At 44.9% G+C, this 12,564-nt stretch overlaps 1 protein-coding gene across 10 annotated transcripts in view; it reads left to right on the plus strand.

The window, feature by feature from the left end:
- The window catches only part of SYBU (syntabulin), a 109,606-nt gene that overhangs the window by 94,312 nt on the left and 2,730 nt on the right, over nucleotides 1-12,564 (plus strand). For all 10 annotated transcript variants that reach the window (XM_036830799.1, XM_036830803.1, XM_036830805.1 and 7 more), the window contains 3 exons: nucleotides 2,918-3,020; nucleotides 9,776-9,979; nucleotides 11,431-11,580. In XM_036830799.1, the coding sequence (XP_036686694.1) occupies nucleotides 2,918-3,020; nucleotides 9,776-9,979; nucleotides 11,431-11,580 (457 nt within the window). The remainder of the gene's footprint in view (nucleotides 1-2,917; nucleotides 3,021-9,775; nucleotides 9,980-11,430; nucleotides 11,581-12,564) is intronic.

The following is a 12,564-nucleotide window of genomic DNA, read 5'->3' on the forward strand; positions in this document are numbered from 1 at the left end:
ATTTTCTAAATTTTCCACAAAGGAGATGTATAGTATAATAAAAGTTGTCTTTTTAACCCCTGCAGAATCATACTAACAGCTAACATTTATTGAGAGCTTACAACAGATCAGGTGTTCTTCTAAGATGGCAGATAGATATTCATTGCTTACAATAACCCTATGAGGCAGGTGCTATGATCATCAATCTCCATTTCACAGATTAAGAAATTGAGGCAGAGAGAGGTGAAGTAATGTGCCTACGTCTTCCATCTAGCAAGCAGTAGAGGTGGGATTTGAACCTGGGCTGTCTGACTCAGGGCCTATGTTTTTAGGTTAGAAACTCTCTTTGCATGATTCTAGTAACCCAAAAGAGCACTGAACTACATACAGCACCCATGACAATCACCTAGTTGCATACACTGTGTAAAGGAAATGCATTAAGGAGTGCCTCTCCTTCCCGGTGTCTTTGTTGCCAGATAATAGATAAATAAGAGGTTTTCAGGCCTCCAGCCTTCTTCTGAGTTTTCTTAGTAAATGGGGAGAATATATTCAGATCACACAGTAAAACTGACTTTTCTGTGTATCCCTTAAAAAGAGTGCATGGACTTTACATGGCAATAAGCAAACTGGAAATAGTTTATATTTTTAAAAATCATAAACAGAAATAGCTAAGTAGCATATACAGTTTTCACTATCACAGTACTCAAACAGTAAAGAGTCAATGTATTGAGTGCCAGGAGCAATAAAGTTTAGAACAAAGTTGTCCCTTCAGTTCAGGGTACATAATTACTGCAGGTCAGAGGCATCGTGAGGTAACAATGGATTTTCAGCAATTGTCTGTTTCTGTTCTAGAATTTCCATTTTTATGCAGGCAGTTAAATTGTAATTGATGGATTTTTGCATACCTTTTAAAGAGTGAAAATTGGGTGTTTCGGAGGAATAATTTTACATTAGAAAATAGTATCTTACACCTGGTGGCTGCAACCATAGGATCTATTTTTGAAAACTGTCCACTTTTATCATTTAATAACCAACCTGGTAATGTACTAGCAGACAAGGCTGGTTGAATTAGGCTGTCAGGACTAGTGTGTTCCTGGATAGCACTACCAATCATGAGTCCTTGAGACTGTTAAATACTACAGGTTAGCCAACACATTACTCAGAGGCAACTAATTAGGTTCAGGGAGCTTCTGGGAGTTCATTACATCATTAGACAAAGTCTCTGAAATCCAGAAGGAATAGCCAGTCCCAGTTCTGATAAATTGCTACCTTAATCCTCCCAGAATTCTGCGGGAGTTGGGATTCACTGCTGTCATCTGCACTAAGGGGTCCTTCTTGATCTATTTCCCCGAAGAGGCTGACCTTCCTGAGAGGTCCTAGAAACCAGGGAAGGGATTTTTCTCTCTCTTTGCCTTGCTGTCATTGACGTTCCCCTCCAGCAACACTAAAACACCCCGTTAGTGACAGCACCTGTCCACCAGTGGGCTGGTCTGGCTGTATCTTGTCCCTATGGCTCATCTTGACTGTGGGGGAGATGGCAGTTTATGGAGGAACCTCTCCTGCCCCTGCGTCTAACCACTGCCTTCCTGAGGACATGTTATCACAGGGGTATTATGGGATTTGGTCCTGGACAGGATTCATCACCCACAAGTCTTGGACAAATAAATCAGCTTTGGTTTCCTCAATAGTAGAAGAGTGAGATTAATATCTGCCTTACAAAGCTGTCAAGATGAACAGATACAAAGTGTAGAAAGAATTTTGAACAGGGCCTGGAACCTAGTATGCGCTCAATAAAGACTTGTGATCATCAATAAATGATGATTACTGATCGCTGCTTGTTAGAAATGCAAGGGATTTAGATTATTCCTATTTTCCTCAACTCGGAAATGTGATCTGGCTCTGGGTTTTAGACCAGAAGAGTCTCAAATTGTGGCATAGGAGTTGAGAAACAAGGTCAAATAAAATTGTGTACCTATCAGATTGATTTTTCCAAAAACATCTGGAATTTCTTCTTTAAAAAAAAAAAAATCCTGGTTCTCTTCTTCCTGTTGTTCTGTTACCTCTTCCATGCCCCTGCGGTTCCCCAGGCAATCCATGGAATGTTTTCATTATTACTATTTCAGAACTATGTATTTTTTTGTTAAAAATGAATTTATATTAGTTATTCTACCACACAGCATGTTTCCAATTACACACTGAACTCTAGTCTGCTCAAATGTAACGTGATCTTTGCAAACTAATAAACCCCTCCACTCACCCCCAGAACTATTCAAATTTCAATTTCATTCACAGCTTCTGTCACTGTCACTGTGAACTTTTTTCACTCTCTTTGGAAATGTTCAGTTCCTGCTGTTTGTTAAGGTGCTGTTCTTCACAGAAAAGCTGCAGCTGCAGCCAGAGAAGGTGGGTAATCAGTGCCGGTTGGAGCAGTTATCCGGAGCCCAGGCTTTCCCCATGACAGCTTCTAGACGGTTGCTTATCTCCAGACCCTAACGTGCCAAAGTCAAGTACGGCTAGACGACTACAAAGCCTAAAGATAAACTCTCTGGGAAAAACTTCTTTGGGGGTGACGAGCAGGCTTTTCATTGTGCTGAACGTTGGGGCCGGCACGTTGATGTTCCCGGGGGGCGCTGGCGCACAGGGAGAGGCGGGCACTGGGGCCGGACCCGGGTCACCGCTGCTCCTCTGCAGGAAGCCGGCATCTATGAAACCTGCCTCACTGTGCTCCCAAGCTGTGCTTATGAAACGACGCCCTCATGCCTGCGCCTTCTCTCGTCTGCTTTGCGGAAAACGCTGGGAGCCTGGGAGCGCTGGAACCCGGCCACTTGCTGAGTCCGTGTGCAAACGCGGGGAGCCAGGGCCGTCGGAGGGCAGGGAACTGGCCGGCGTGTTCTCGGGTTTCATTTCCTTCATGCTTCTCTCCCCCTTTGTTTTGCAGGTAGCGAAGCCGATTTCAGCTCCTCGAGCAGCACCGGCAGCTTCTCGGCTCCTGAGGTCCACATGTCTGCCGCGGGAAGCAAGCGCTCCTCCTCCTCACGCAAGTAGGCCCGCCTCCTGCCTCCTGCTCTGTAATTGTTAAGACGCGTTACCCGGGCGACTTACCTGTACTTTATGTGTCTCTAGAACCACCTGGATTACTGTGCGTTCCGATTTTATGCTTATTCAGTGAGTGCTTTCTGTTTGGTTGGTTTTTACAGTGATTCACAGTTGGTACTTTTCCCAACCTCACCCACCGTGGTCACGACGTGGTTGCCCTGTGTTCCTCCGCCCGCGACGCCCTCTCATGCAGCCCTGGCGCCTTCCCTCCGTGCTCTCTCCTTCCCTCACCCACCTGTGTGCTCACCTGAGGATAAGGCTAGTCGTCTCCCACTTCCCACCCTGCCGCCCCTTCATGAATCTGTCCTCTTAGCTGTAGAGCCTCTGACTTCACCCTTTCTTTCCTCTAGCTGAGCTTCCTTTTTTGTCTTTGTGAAAGAAGCATAGTGACCCTCTGGCCACCTCCAACGTTCACTTGGGGAAGGGGTGAAGAAAGTGTGGAGCTCATAGGCCTGGGTGCCCCCTGCCCACCGAAGGAGGCAGTGGAACAGAATAGCGAAGTGTGAGGGCTCTGCAGCCAGGCCACCTTGGTTTGAATGCCGGCTCCACCATCTACAGGCTGTGTGGCCCTGAGCACGTTGCTCAGCTTCTCCACGCCTCAGTTTTCTCACCTGGAAAACAGGGCTACAGTCATACCCACCTGGTAGGGTTTATTGTTAGGGTTAAATTAGTTAATTCAGGTAAAGTGTGAGGTCACTGCTGGAAGCATAGTAACCATCAGTAGGCGTTCGCCATTGGTGCTGTTTGGACTGGGGGAGAGAAGGACTTTGAGGGAAATGGGAGCCACTGTTCACGTTTGGCGACAGCTTGTCAGCCCCAGGATTCTCTGCTGCCGTCAGTGGCTTCATTTATTCATTCAATACGTATTTATCGAGCATCTGCTGTGAGGCAGTTTCTAGAGATATGGCAGTAAACAAAACTTATGAAAAACTATTTTCATTCTAGTAGAGAAAGAAGGATAATAAATGCATATAAATAATATCTATATATTTAAATACAGGGAAAGGATATAGAGGGTAATAGGATGTTTGGTATAGTCTAGATAGGCTGGTTGCTGGAGACTCTGTGATGAGGTGAGCTCTGGGCAGGGACCTGAACAAAGCGATGGAGTGAGCCACATGACACCAGGGGTGACTGTCACTTGACTGTCCTGGGCCACAGTGTCCAAGTGTGTAAAAAGGAGATTGGACCACATGATTTTTAAGGTTCCTTGCTGAAGAAAAGCTGTTTAGTTTCTAAAAGCTTGCATTTCCAGGACTGAGCAAGCCAATGTTTCCCACTTCTCTTAGGTGAGCAGAAGATATGGCTGATATTTATAAAGGGACCTGAGAGCCCCAGTGCAGAGTTTTATTGTTAAAGCTGAAGCCAAACAAACTTGTAACTAAAGAGTGAAGTCCACAGTGAAGAAGCACAATTGTTCTTCAAAATAGATAAATACCATTTATTTTGGAAATAAAGTGCCTCTGGGATCACAGGATGTAACTATAAACATTCTCTATACAAATCAGACGTGGCTTGCTCTGAGAATAAGCCATTTATCTCACCCATTCAAGAAATGAGCACATACTTACGGTGCAAGGCATCAAAGAACAGAGAGGCAAAAGAAAGAAGAAATGGCCTGAAGAGCAAGCCAATTTTGTTAAGCATTTCAAAGGAATTTGTGTTTGTGGTTAAATTCCAAGGTAAAGTCAGTTATACTGAGTGACTTAGAGAAAATATTCTAGTCTGGAATCCATGAATTCTCTCAGTGATGAAAAATTGATGTGTTAAACATCAAGTAGTTAAATATAATTATGTGGAAATCAGATATATGCTTAATAGACAGGAAATTGAAATAGGCAAATGTTCTATCCATTATGTTCACTTTTTTTATCTGACCCAGGCACAGAACACCATCAGTAGATATCTGGGATGGAACATCTCAGGTGTTTCACGTAATCTGTGTGTTCTACAGGACCATGCATTGAGGATAGCTCCTCTAGATGGGCCGGGTGTCCATGCAAAACTTTAAAATAGCTTATGATTCTTTTAATTGGCTGGTTCCTCCTGTAATAAATGAATTTACTTTGTGGAGAATTAGATCCTGGGAGGAAGGCTAGCGGGAACATTTGGTGAAGGGGTGGGGGAAATGAAGGACAGGGGTAGTTGGAAAGAATGTTTTTGACAGGCAATTTTAAAAACAAAAATTAAAAGATTTACAAACCATCTCTTCTTAGAGAAGGCCAACTCTGCTGATATTTCTGAGGAATTCTCTTTTGTAAACTAGAACCCTAGGGCTTCCCTGGTGGCGCAGTGGTTAAAATCCGCCTGCCAATGCAGGGGACGCGGGTTCGAGCCCTGGTCCTGGACGATGCCACATGCCGCGGAGCAACTAAGCCCATGTGCCACAACTGCTGAGCGTGCGCTCTAGAGTGCGCGTGCCACAACTACTGAAACCTGCACACCTAGAGCCCTTGCTCTGCAACAAGAGAAGCCACCGCAATGAGAGGCCCGCACACCACAACAAAGAGTAGCCCCCCCTCGCCACAACTAGAGAAAGCCTGTGCACAGCAACGAAGACCCAATGCAGCCAAAAATAAATTAATTAAAAAAAAACAACAACAAAGAGAGAAGTAAGAAGAAGAAAAAAAAAAAAGCTCAGGATTTGGAGTCAGATGGACCTGGGCTTGAGTTCAGCGTCCATTGCTTATTAGGCGCAAGACCTAGGGCCCCAAGCCTCAGTTTCCTGTTCTGGAAAATGGGGTAATAATGGCATCTACCTCACTGATTTAAATGAACTGATAGATATGAGTGCTTAACACGGTGCCCAGAACGCAGGAAAAGAGTCATTACATGCTTGTTTTAGTCAATAGTGTTAAAAATAATACTAATGGGCAAGATGCTGCCGCTGCTGCCACTGATGGTGGTGGTGGTGGTGAATATGATCGTATTCGTTTGCTCAGGCTGTTATAACAAAATACCGTAGACTGGGGGACTTAACCAACAGAAATGTACTTTCTCACAATTCTGGAAGCTAGAGGTCCAAGATCAAGGTGTCAGCAGGACTGGCTTCTGTGGAGGCCTTGCTCCTTGGCTTGTAGATGGCTGTCTTGTCCCTGTTTCCTCACCTAGTCTTTTCTCTGTGCCTGTCTGTGTCCAAATTTCCTCTTCCTGTAAGGGCACTGGTCAAATTGGGATTAGGGCCCACCCTAAGGGCCTCATTTTAGCATAAATACCTTTTTTAAAGCCCCGTTTCCAAATACAGTCACATTCTTAGGTACTGGGGGTTAAGGCTTCAACCTGCGAATTTGGGGAGGACACCATTCAGCCCATAACAATGATGATGAGCATGGTGGTGGTGATGGTGGTGGTGACGGTGACGGTGAGGGTGAGGATGTTACCTGAAGGAAAGGGCAATGCCTGGAGAATAGAGAGTCACCTGGGCGCCTTCTGAGGATCTCTTCTTCACTTCTCCCTTTCTCTCACTTTCCAGTTACTGGTTCAGATTTGCAGGAAGGGGGCGGGGTACCAGAATTCTATCTCCTCTCTGTGGGCTGCATTCTTTTTGTCCATCAGACCAAGGGATTTGGGGAGGGCTAGGAAGGTAGCGTCAGATTTGCCTGTGCACGGCCTTGACAAACATGGAATCCTGTCTTCTCCATTGCAAATGTTTTTTATTATCACCCACAATGAATTTGTACCCACACATGTTAGCATTTGAACTAAACTAAATGTAAGGAACAGAACTGATAATTTAAAGCATGTAGTTTGTTTTTTAAAAGTTAGCTATTACAAACAGCCTAATAACTCATTTCCTGAAATATATTTCAAAACTCTATTATACCTTAGTAATGTTTGATAGTTTGAAGAGTTTTTGCTCTATTCTGTATAGCAGATGAGTTCTTACAAAATCCTCATCTCATTTAATTTGTACGTCACTAATCGTGCATCTCAGTGTGTGCATCAAACTAAAGAAATCGGTGGTAAATTCTTCAGGTAATAACCATATACCTAGCCAGTACCTAATATACCTGTTTACAAGACCCAAACAATATATTCCATTTGTATAAAGCTGGAGACATGTCTGTAGAGTTGAGACCTGGATTTAAATCCCAGTTGAGCTGTGAGTTCTTGAACCAGTTTTTTTTTTCCCCTGAGCCTCAGTTATTTCACATAACTGAGTACTGCCTGTACTTCACATAATATAAAAGGGAAATGATCATTGTACCGGTCTTATTGCCATAAGACTTATTGCCATGATGGTCAAAATTAAGTGAAACAATGTTCATAGAGCACCTGCAACAAGGCTTGGGTCACAGAAGGTTCTCAGCAAAGGTTAACTCAGAATAGAATTCCCCAGGTCCACATGAGGGATAGCTCTTTACTCTTTCTCCTAACTTGTAATCGTTGACTCTCCATGTTTCTCATAGCCACATTAAGAAATAGTCAGGCCAACAGAAGTGAAGCACAGAGAGGCACATCCAAGCCAGAGTACATGTTCTTTTCTGCCCCACGCCCACCAAAGAACTGCTGAAGTTGGTTTGTCACAAAGCCACCGGCCCATCTGTTCCATATAAAATGTCCTCTTCTCACAAAAAAGGAGGCAGAGTCCATGTGGATGATTTCAAAAGGAAAGAACTTTTTAACTTTAGAACTTGGTGATGTCTCATTTATATGTGATTTACTGGGTTGACCGCTAGTTCAAATTGTATTCGATCTTAAGTAAGTAATTGTGATTTTAGAGCCAAGTAGACCCACACACACACTCATACTCACATTCACTCATGTTTCTCAGTGAGATGTGTCCGTTGGATACAGTTGTAATCAAAATTGCAAAGAGGGATTGACAAAAATAAGTTCTGCTATATGAAAAGTAGCTTGTTCCCTTTTGTTTCCTTGTAATGTCAGCAAGATATATTCCTGACATAGACGTGCTACCCGATTTAAGTAATTTCAACATTCTCTAGATGCTTCCTTACACTCCGGGGTATCAAATTTAATGGAACTAGATTAACAGGGAAGTTCAAACAGTTTATCCAGAAACAGTACCCTGCAGTTGAATTGCCCTTAACAGCTTGTCCAATGTACTCAACATCCATTCTTTGATTTATTTGCATGTCAAATCTGTGAAAGTTATCATATATCCCCAATATTAAGTGGCTTACTTGCCTAAGTTCCTAGTAAGTGGCAGTGCCAGGACTTCAACCCAGTTTATTCACTTAGCAGTCATTTAGGAAGAACCTAGCATGTGCCAGGAGGTAGTGGGGATGTAAAAGCACAGGCTGTGTTTCTGCCCTCAGGATGCCCTGGTCTAGTGGAAAAGACAGACAGACGTGCGTGGTGATGCACTGTGATAAGTTCCCCGGTGAAGTCTGCACAGGGTGTTGGGAAGCACCAGCGAACAGCACCTACACTGGCCTCGGGAATGAAGGGTCCAGAGAAGGCTGCTTGGAGTAGGTTCCCATCAGTCTTGAAGTAGGAGGTACCCAGAGGCTCAGGGTAGGAGCAGAAGAACATTCTAGGCAGAGAAAATAATAAGTTCAAAACTAAAAAGAGGATGGAGAGCATGGACCATCAGGAAACTGTACATTGTCTAGAATGCAGGGGGAGGAAGAGCAGAGGATGGGTTGGATGGGGTGGTGGGATCAGACCTTGGGAGCTGTATTAAGGGGTCTGGCCTTTATTCTGGAGGCTGCGGGGAATCATTGAATGGCTTTGAGGAGGCCAGTGATACTCAAATTCCATATTAGAAAAGCCACTCTCACCACAGGGACAGCCTCCTTGCTGGAGGGGCAAGACAAGAGGCAGGGGAAAAAAGGGGGCTAACATTTAAGCAGTTAAATGATAAAGGTTGTGCTATGTCATTGGGGATGGAAAGAAAAAGAAAAAAAATAGATGGTTAAAATTATAGGCGAGGGCTTCCCTGGTGGCGCAGTGGTTAGGAATCCGCCTGCCAATGCAGGGGACACGGGTTCGAGCCCTGGTCTGGGAAGATCCCACATGCCGCGGAGTAACTGAGCCCGTGAGCCACAACTACTGAGCCTGCGCGTCTGGAGCCTGTGCTCCGCAACGGGAGAGGCCGCAACAGTGAGAGGCCCGCGCAGCGCGATGAAGAGTGGCCCCCGCTCGCCGCAACTGGAGAAAGCCCTCGCACAGAAACGAAGACCCAACACAGCCATAAATAAATAAATAAATTTATTTTTAAAAAAAATTATAGGCGATACATTTATGTGGGTTATATTTATCTATCCTGTTTTTTCCTTTTTCTTTACGGGCAAACCCCTTCTCCCCCATCCTCCAAATGAAACACCCTAATTTTCTTACCCAACATGAGCCAAACCTGGATATTTTAACGCAGAAACAGGTATACTGGAACAAAAGCCACATCTTCAAAATGGCCTCTGCAACGAAACTAAACCAAATCGATATTTTACATGGTTTGTGTTCTCAGCAGGCAGCTGGGTTTAATCTATGGTCAGAAACTATCTGAAAGAATAGAAGAGGGAGAGGTTGCCTGTGCTGGTGACACAGGAGAGAAAATATCGGGCAGGTGGGAAGAAGGCCACTCACAATGCCAAATTGCTGGAATAATTATGTTGCCCTTTTCAACCCTATAGATTGGATTTCCTCCGTGGTGACTAGCTTTAAGAAGGAACAAAGCGTTCGCATTTGGGTATCTACAGCCCCAAGGATTCTAACATTCTTCATGCTTCTGTCCCAGTCGAGGTCCCCACGGGCGGAGCAATGGAGCTTCATCGTACAAGTCTGGCAACAGCCCACCCTCCCCACAGGAGAAGGACCTTCTGTCCATGCTGTGCAGGAATCAGCTGAGTCCCATTAACATCCATCCCAGTTATGCGCCTTCTTCCCCCAGTAGCAGCAACTCCGGCTCCTACAAGGGAAGTGACTGCAGCCCCGTCATGAGGTGAGTGCCGTCTATCTCCCAATTCATGACTCTTAGTTTGTCCTACTTGGTAAGCTTCTCTTTAAAAAAAAAATTTGAAAAATGATACAACTCTTGATCCCCTGCCTTATTCTGTAATACGACACTTCTCCTTCCTTTCCCACACTCAGCTAATCCTTCAAGGGCTGCTGCAGAAAGGGCACGAGCCACAATTTCATTTCTAATAAGGTTCCGCAGTCCCAGGAGTTCCTGGCTAGACAGAAAAAATGGCACAGCGGCAGTAGGAGGGTCCTATGCATTTCCCTCTGAACAGAGAAGAGCCATTCGTGTGTTTGCTCATTCATTCAAACACCAGATGTTTATTGAGTACCACGTTGTGCCCAGTACTGTGTAAAGCACTGGGAATAGAGCAGTAAACAACCGAGATGGTCCCTCTGCTGACTGCCCAGAGGAGAAGAAAAATATTAGCTATCTAATGACAGAAACACATTAGGATTATTCTGCAAGTACCTGTTGTTATATGTGCATGTAAAAGGTGGGGACGGGCTCCAACTCGGGCCGGAGGGGTCAGAGGAGGCTTCTGAAAAAGTGAAATTGAAATGAGATCTGAAGGTCAAGCAAGGAATGAATTAGTCCCCGGGAGGCATGAGGGTGCAGAAAAAAAGGAACTGCACATCCAAACAGGTCCCAACAGGAGAGTTGGGAACTGGACGCTGGACTCGGGCCACCTTGGATGGAGCACAGGCTCAGGGGGAGCAGGGCTAGTGCAGCGGCTTGGATGCGGTCCCGAGTCGGGGAAGAAGCTGCCAGCCCTCCTCCTTCAGTCTTCCTCCTCCTGGGCATCCTGGTCTCATTAGTCAGCTGTTACAGCAGGGATACCCAACTCTTGGCCAGGCCAAGATTCCAGCAAGGGAAGTTTTGTAGAGCAGTGGGCGCCTCTCTTACAAAACCTATCTGGTGAGACTGGACTAGCCTTTTTCCCTGCAGAAGAAGGAAAGCTTCCACCAAGTCAGCACACTCACACTGATGTCAGAACAATCTGAATTCAACTAACAACAATCAGGATCTTTAGGCAAGTGGCACATTGTGTGGAAGCAAGGTCATCTCGCTCCCTTCCTGCCCTCCCACCTGCCCCTACTCATTGTCCTTTAACAGAATAGCCTGTTACTCTGAACTGCCAGGCAGGCCTTTGGACAATTGTGCATTATTTTATATGAGATCATCCCTAGGCCACAGAAAATCTCCCTCTCCCCTGTCCCCGCCCCCTCCACAAACACCCCGCCCCCAATCTTCCCAGTTTGAACAGCCCTAAGATGGGCAGGTGGATTATTGTCCCCCTTCTGAAGTGAGGTCACACGCTCCTGGAGTTTAAGGTCCCAGCAAACGGCTGCCATTTCTTCTCAGCCTGTTAGCTGTGCCTTAACTTTTCTTTTTATAGAAAAAGTAACATTTCGTTACTTCGATTGTTTCAGGCGACCTGGAAGGTACATGTCCTGTGGTGAAAATCATGGTGTCAAACCCCCAAATCCAGAGCAGTACTTGACTCCTCTGCAGCAGAAAGAGGTTACAGTGAGACACCTGAAGACCAGGCTCAAGGAGTCTGAGCGCCGACTGCATGAGAGGTGAACCCACGTTCCTTGCACGCTGTGGTTTAGGACATTTTCTTTTTCCATAAAATGAAATATGAACCCACACAAGAAAAGAAGACAAATGACTTCATTTAATTTTTGTCAGATTTCTTAAATCAGTCTCTCAAAAGAGCTATTTTATAATCCTGCGTGATTTGGCTGTTTCAGGGGTCCAGGGAACCCTCCTGGGTTGGAAGGGATCCTCTGCTTTTTCTGGGTGTGTCCAGCTTTGATGTGAAAAATTGGGTGTGTGTGTGACTATTTTTAAATGGTGGGAACACTTGGAGGAACAATCCCATACTTCCAGCAGAATGGGTCACACACAGTTGGCCCCTGTGAAGCCCTGTTTATCTCTGTGAGAGAGTGGATGGCCTTGTCCATTGTGATTCCTAGAAGCTATTTCTGTGCTGAAGGAAGAGGTTCATTATTCTAGGCCAAGTGTTACAGTAATTAAAAAAAAAAAAAATACAGCCCTAGCTTAAGAGATCTTATCCCAGAGAGAAGAGACTGACATCTTGGGACAGGCCAGATTTTCTGCTTGATGGTTTTTCCCTGTCATTTTGCAGTTGACAAGCCGAGCTCTGACCAGAGTGGCTGTGAACTCAGGGTAAGGGTGACATGAGTCAGACCCTACTTTCTGGAAGTCTTTGGTTTATGATTTGAGGACTCTATGGGAGGGTTTGAATAGTCATGGGAGGGAGGTATGGGAAGGCAGTGAAACTGGAGAAGAGTCAAGCCTAAACTTAAAGAAGCAATACTTACAGCATCTGTTCAAATATGTCAGGATCCTGACTACCTGGTCTTCATAAACACTGAGAATATGAGGACATATATTTACACAGACTATGAAGAAATTATATGTAAGGAAGAATTTTTTGACAAATATCTGGAAATAGGGTCCTGTGAAGGATCTAAAAAGAAATAGAATAGATTCCCTTCAGTGTAGGATGGATCCAGTGTCATCTTGCCTGAGAGGAG

Source organism: Balaenoptera musculus, chromosome 17 (assembly GCF_009873245.2).
Source record: "Balaenoptera musculus isolate JJ_BM4_2016_0621 chromosome 17, mBalMus1.pri.v3, whole genome shotgun sequence".
Taxonomy (NCBI): Eukaryota; Metazoa; Chordata; class Mammalia; order Artiodactyla; family Balaenopteridae; genus Balaenoptera; species Balaenoptera musculus.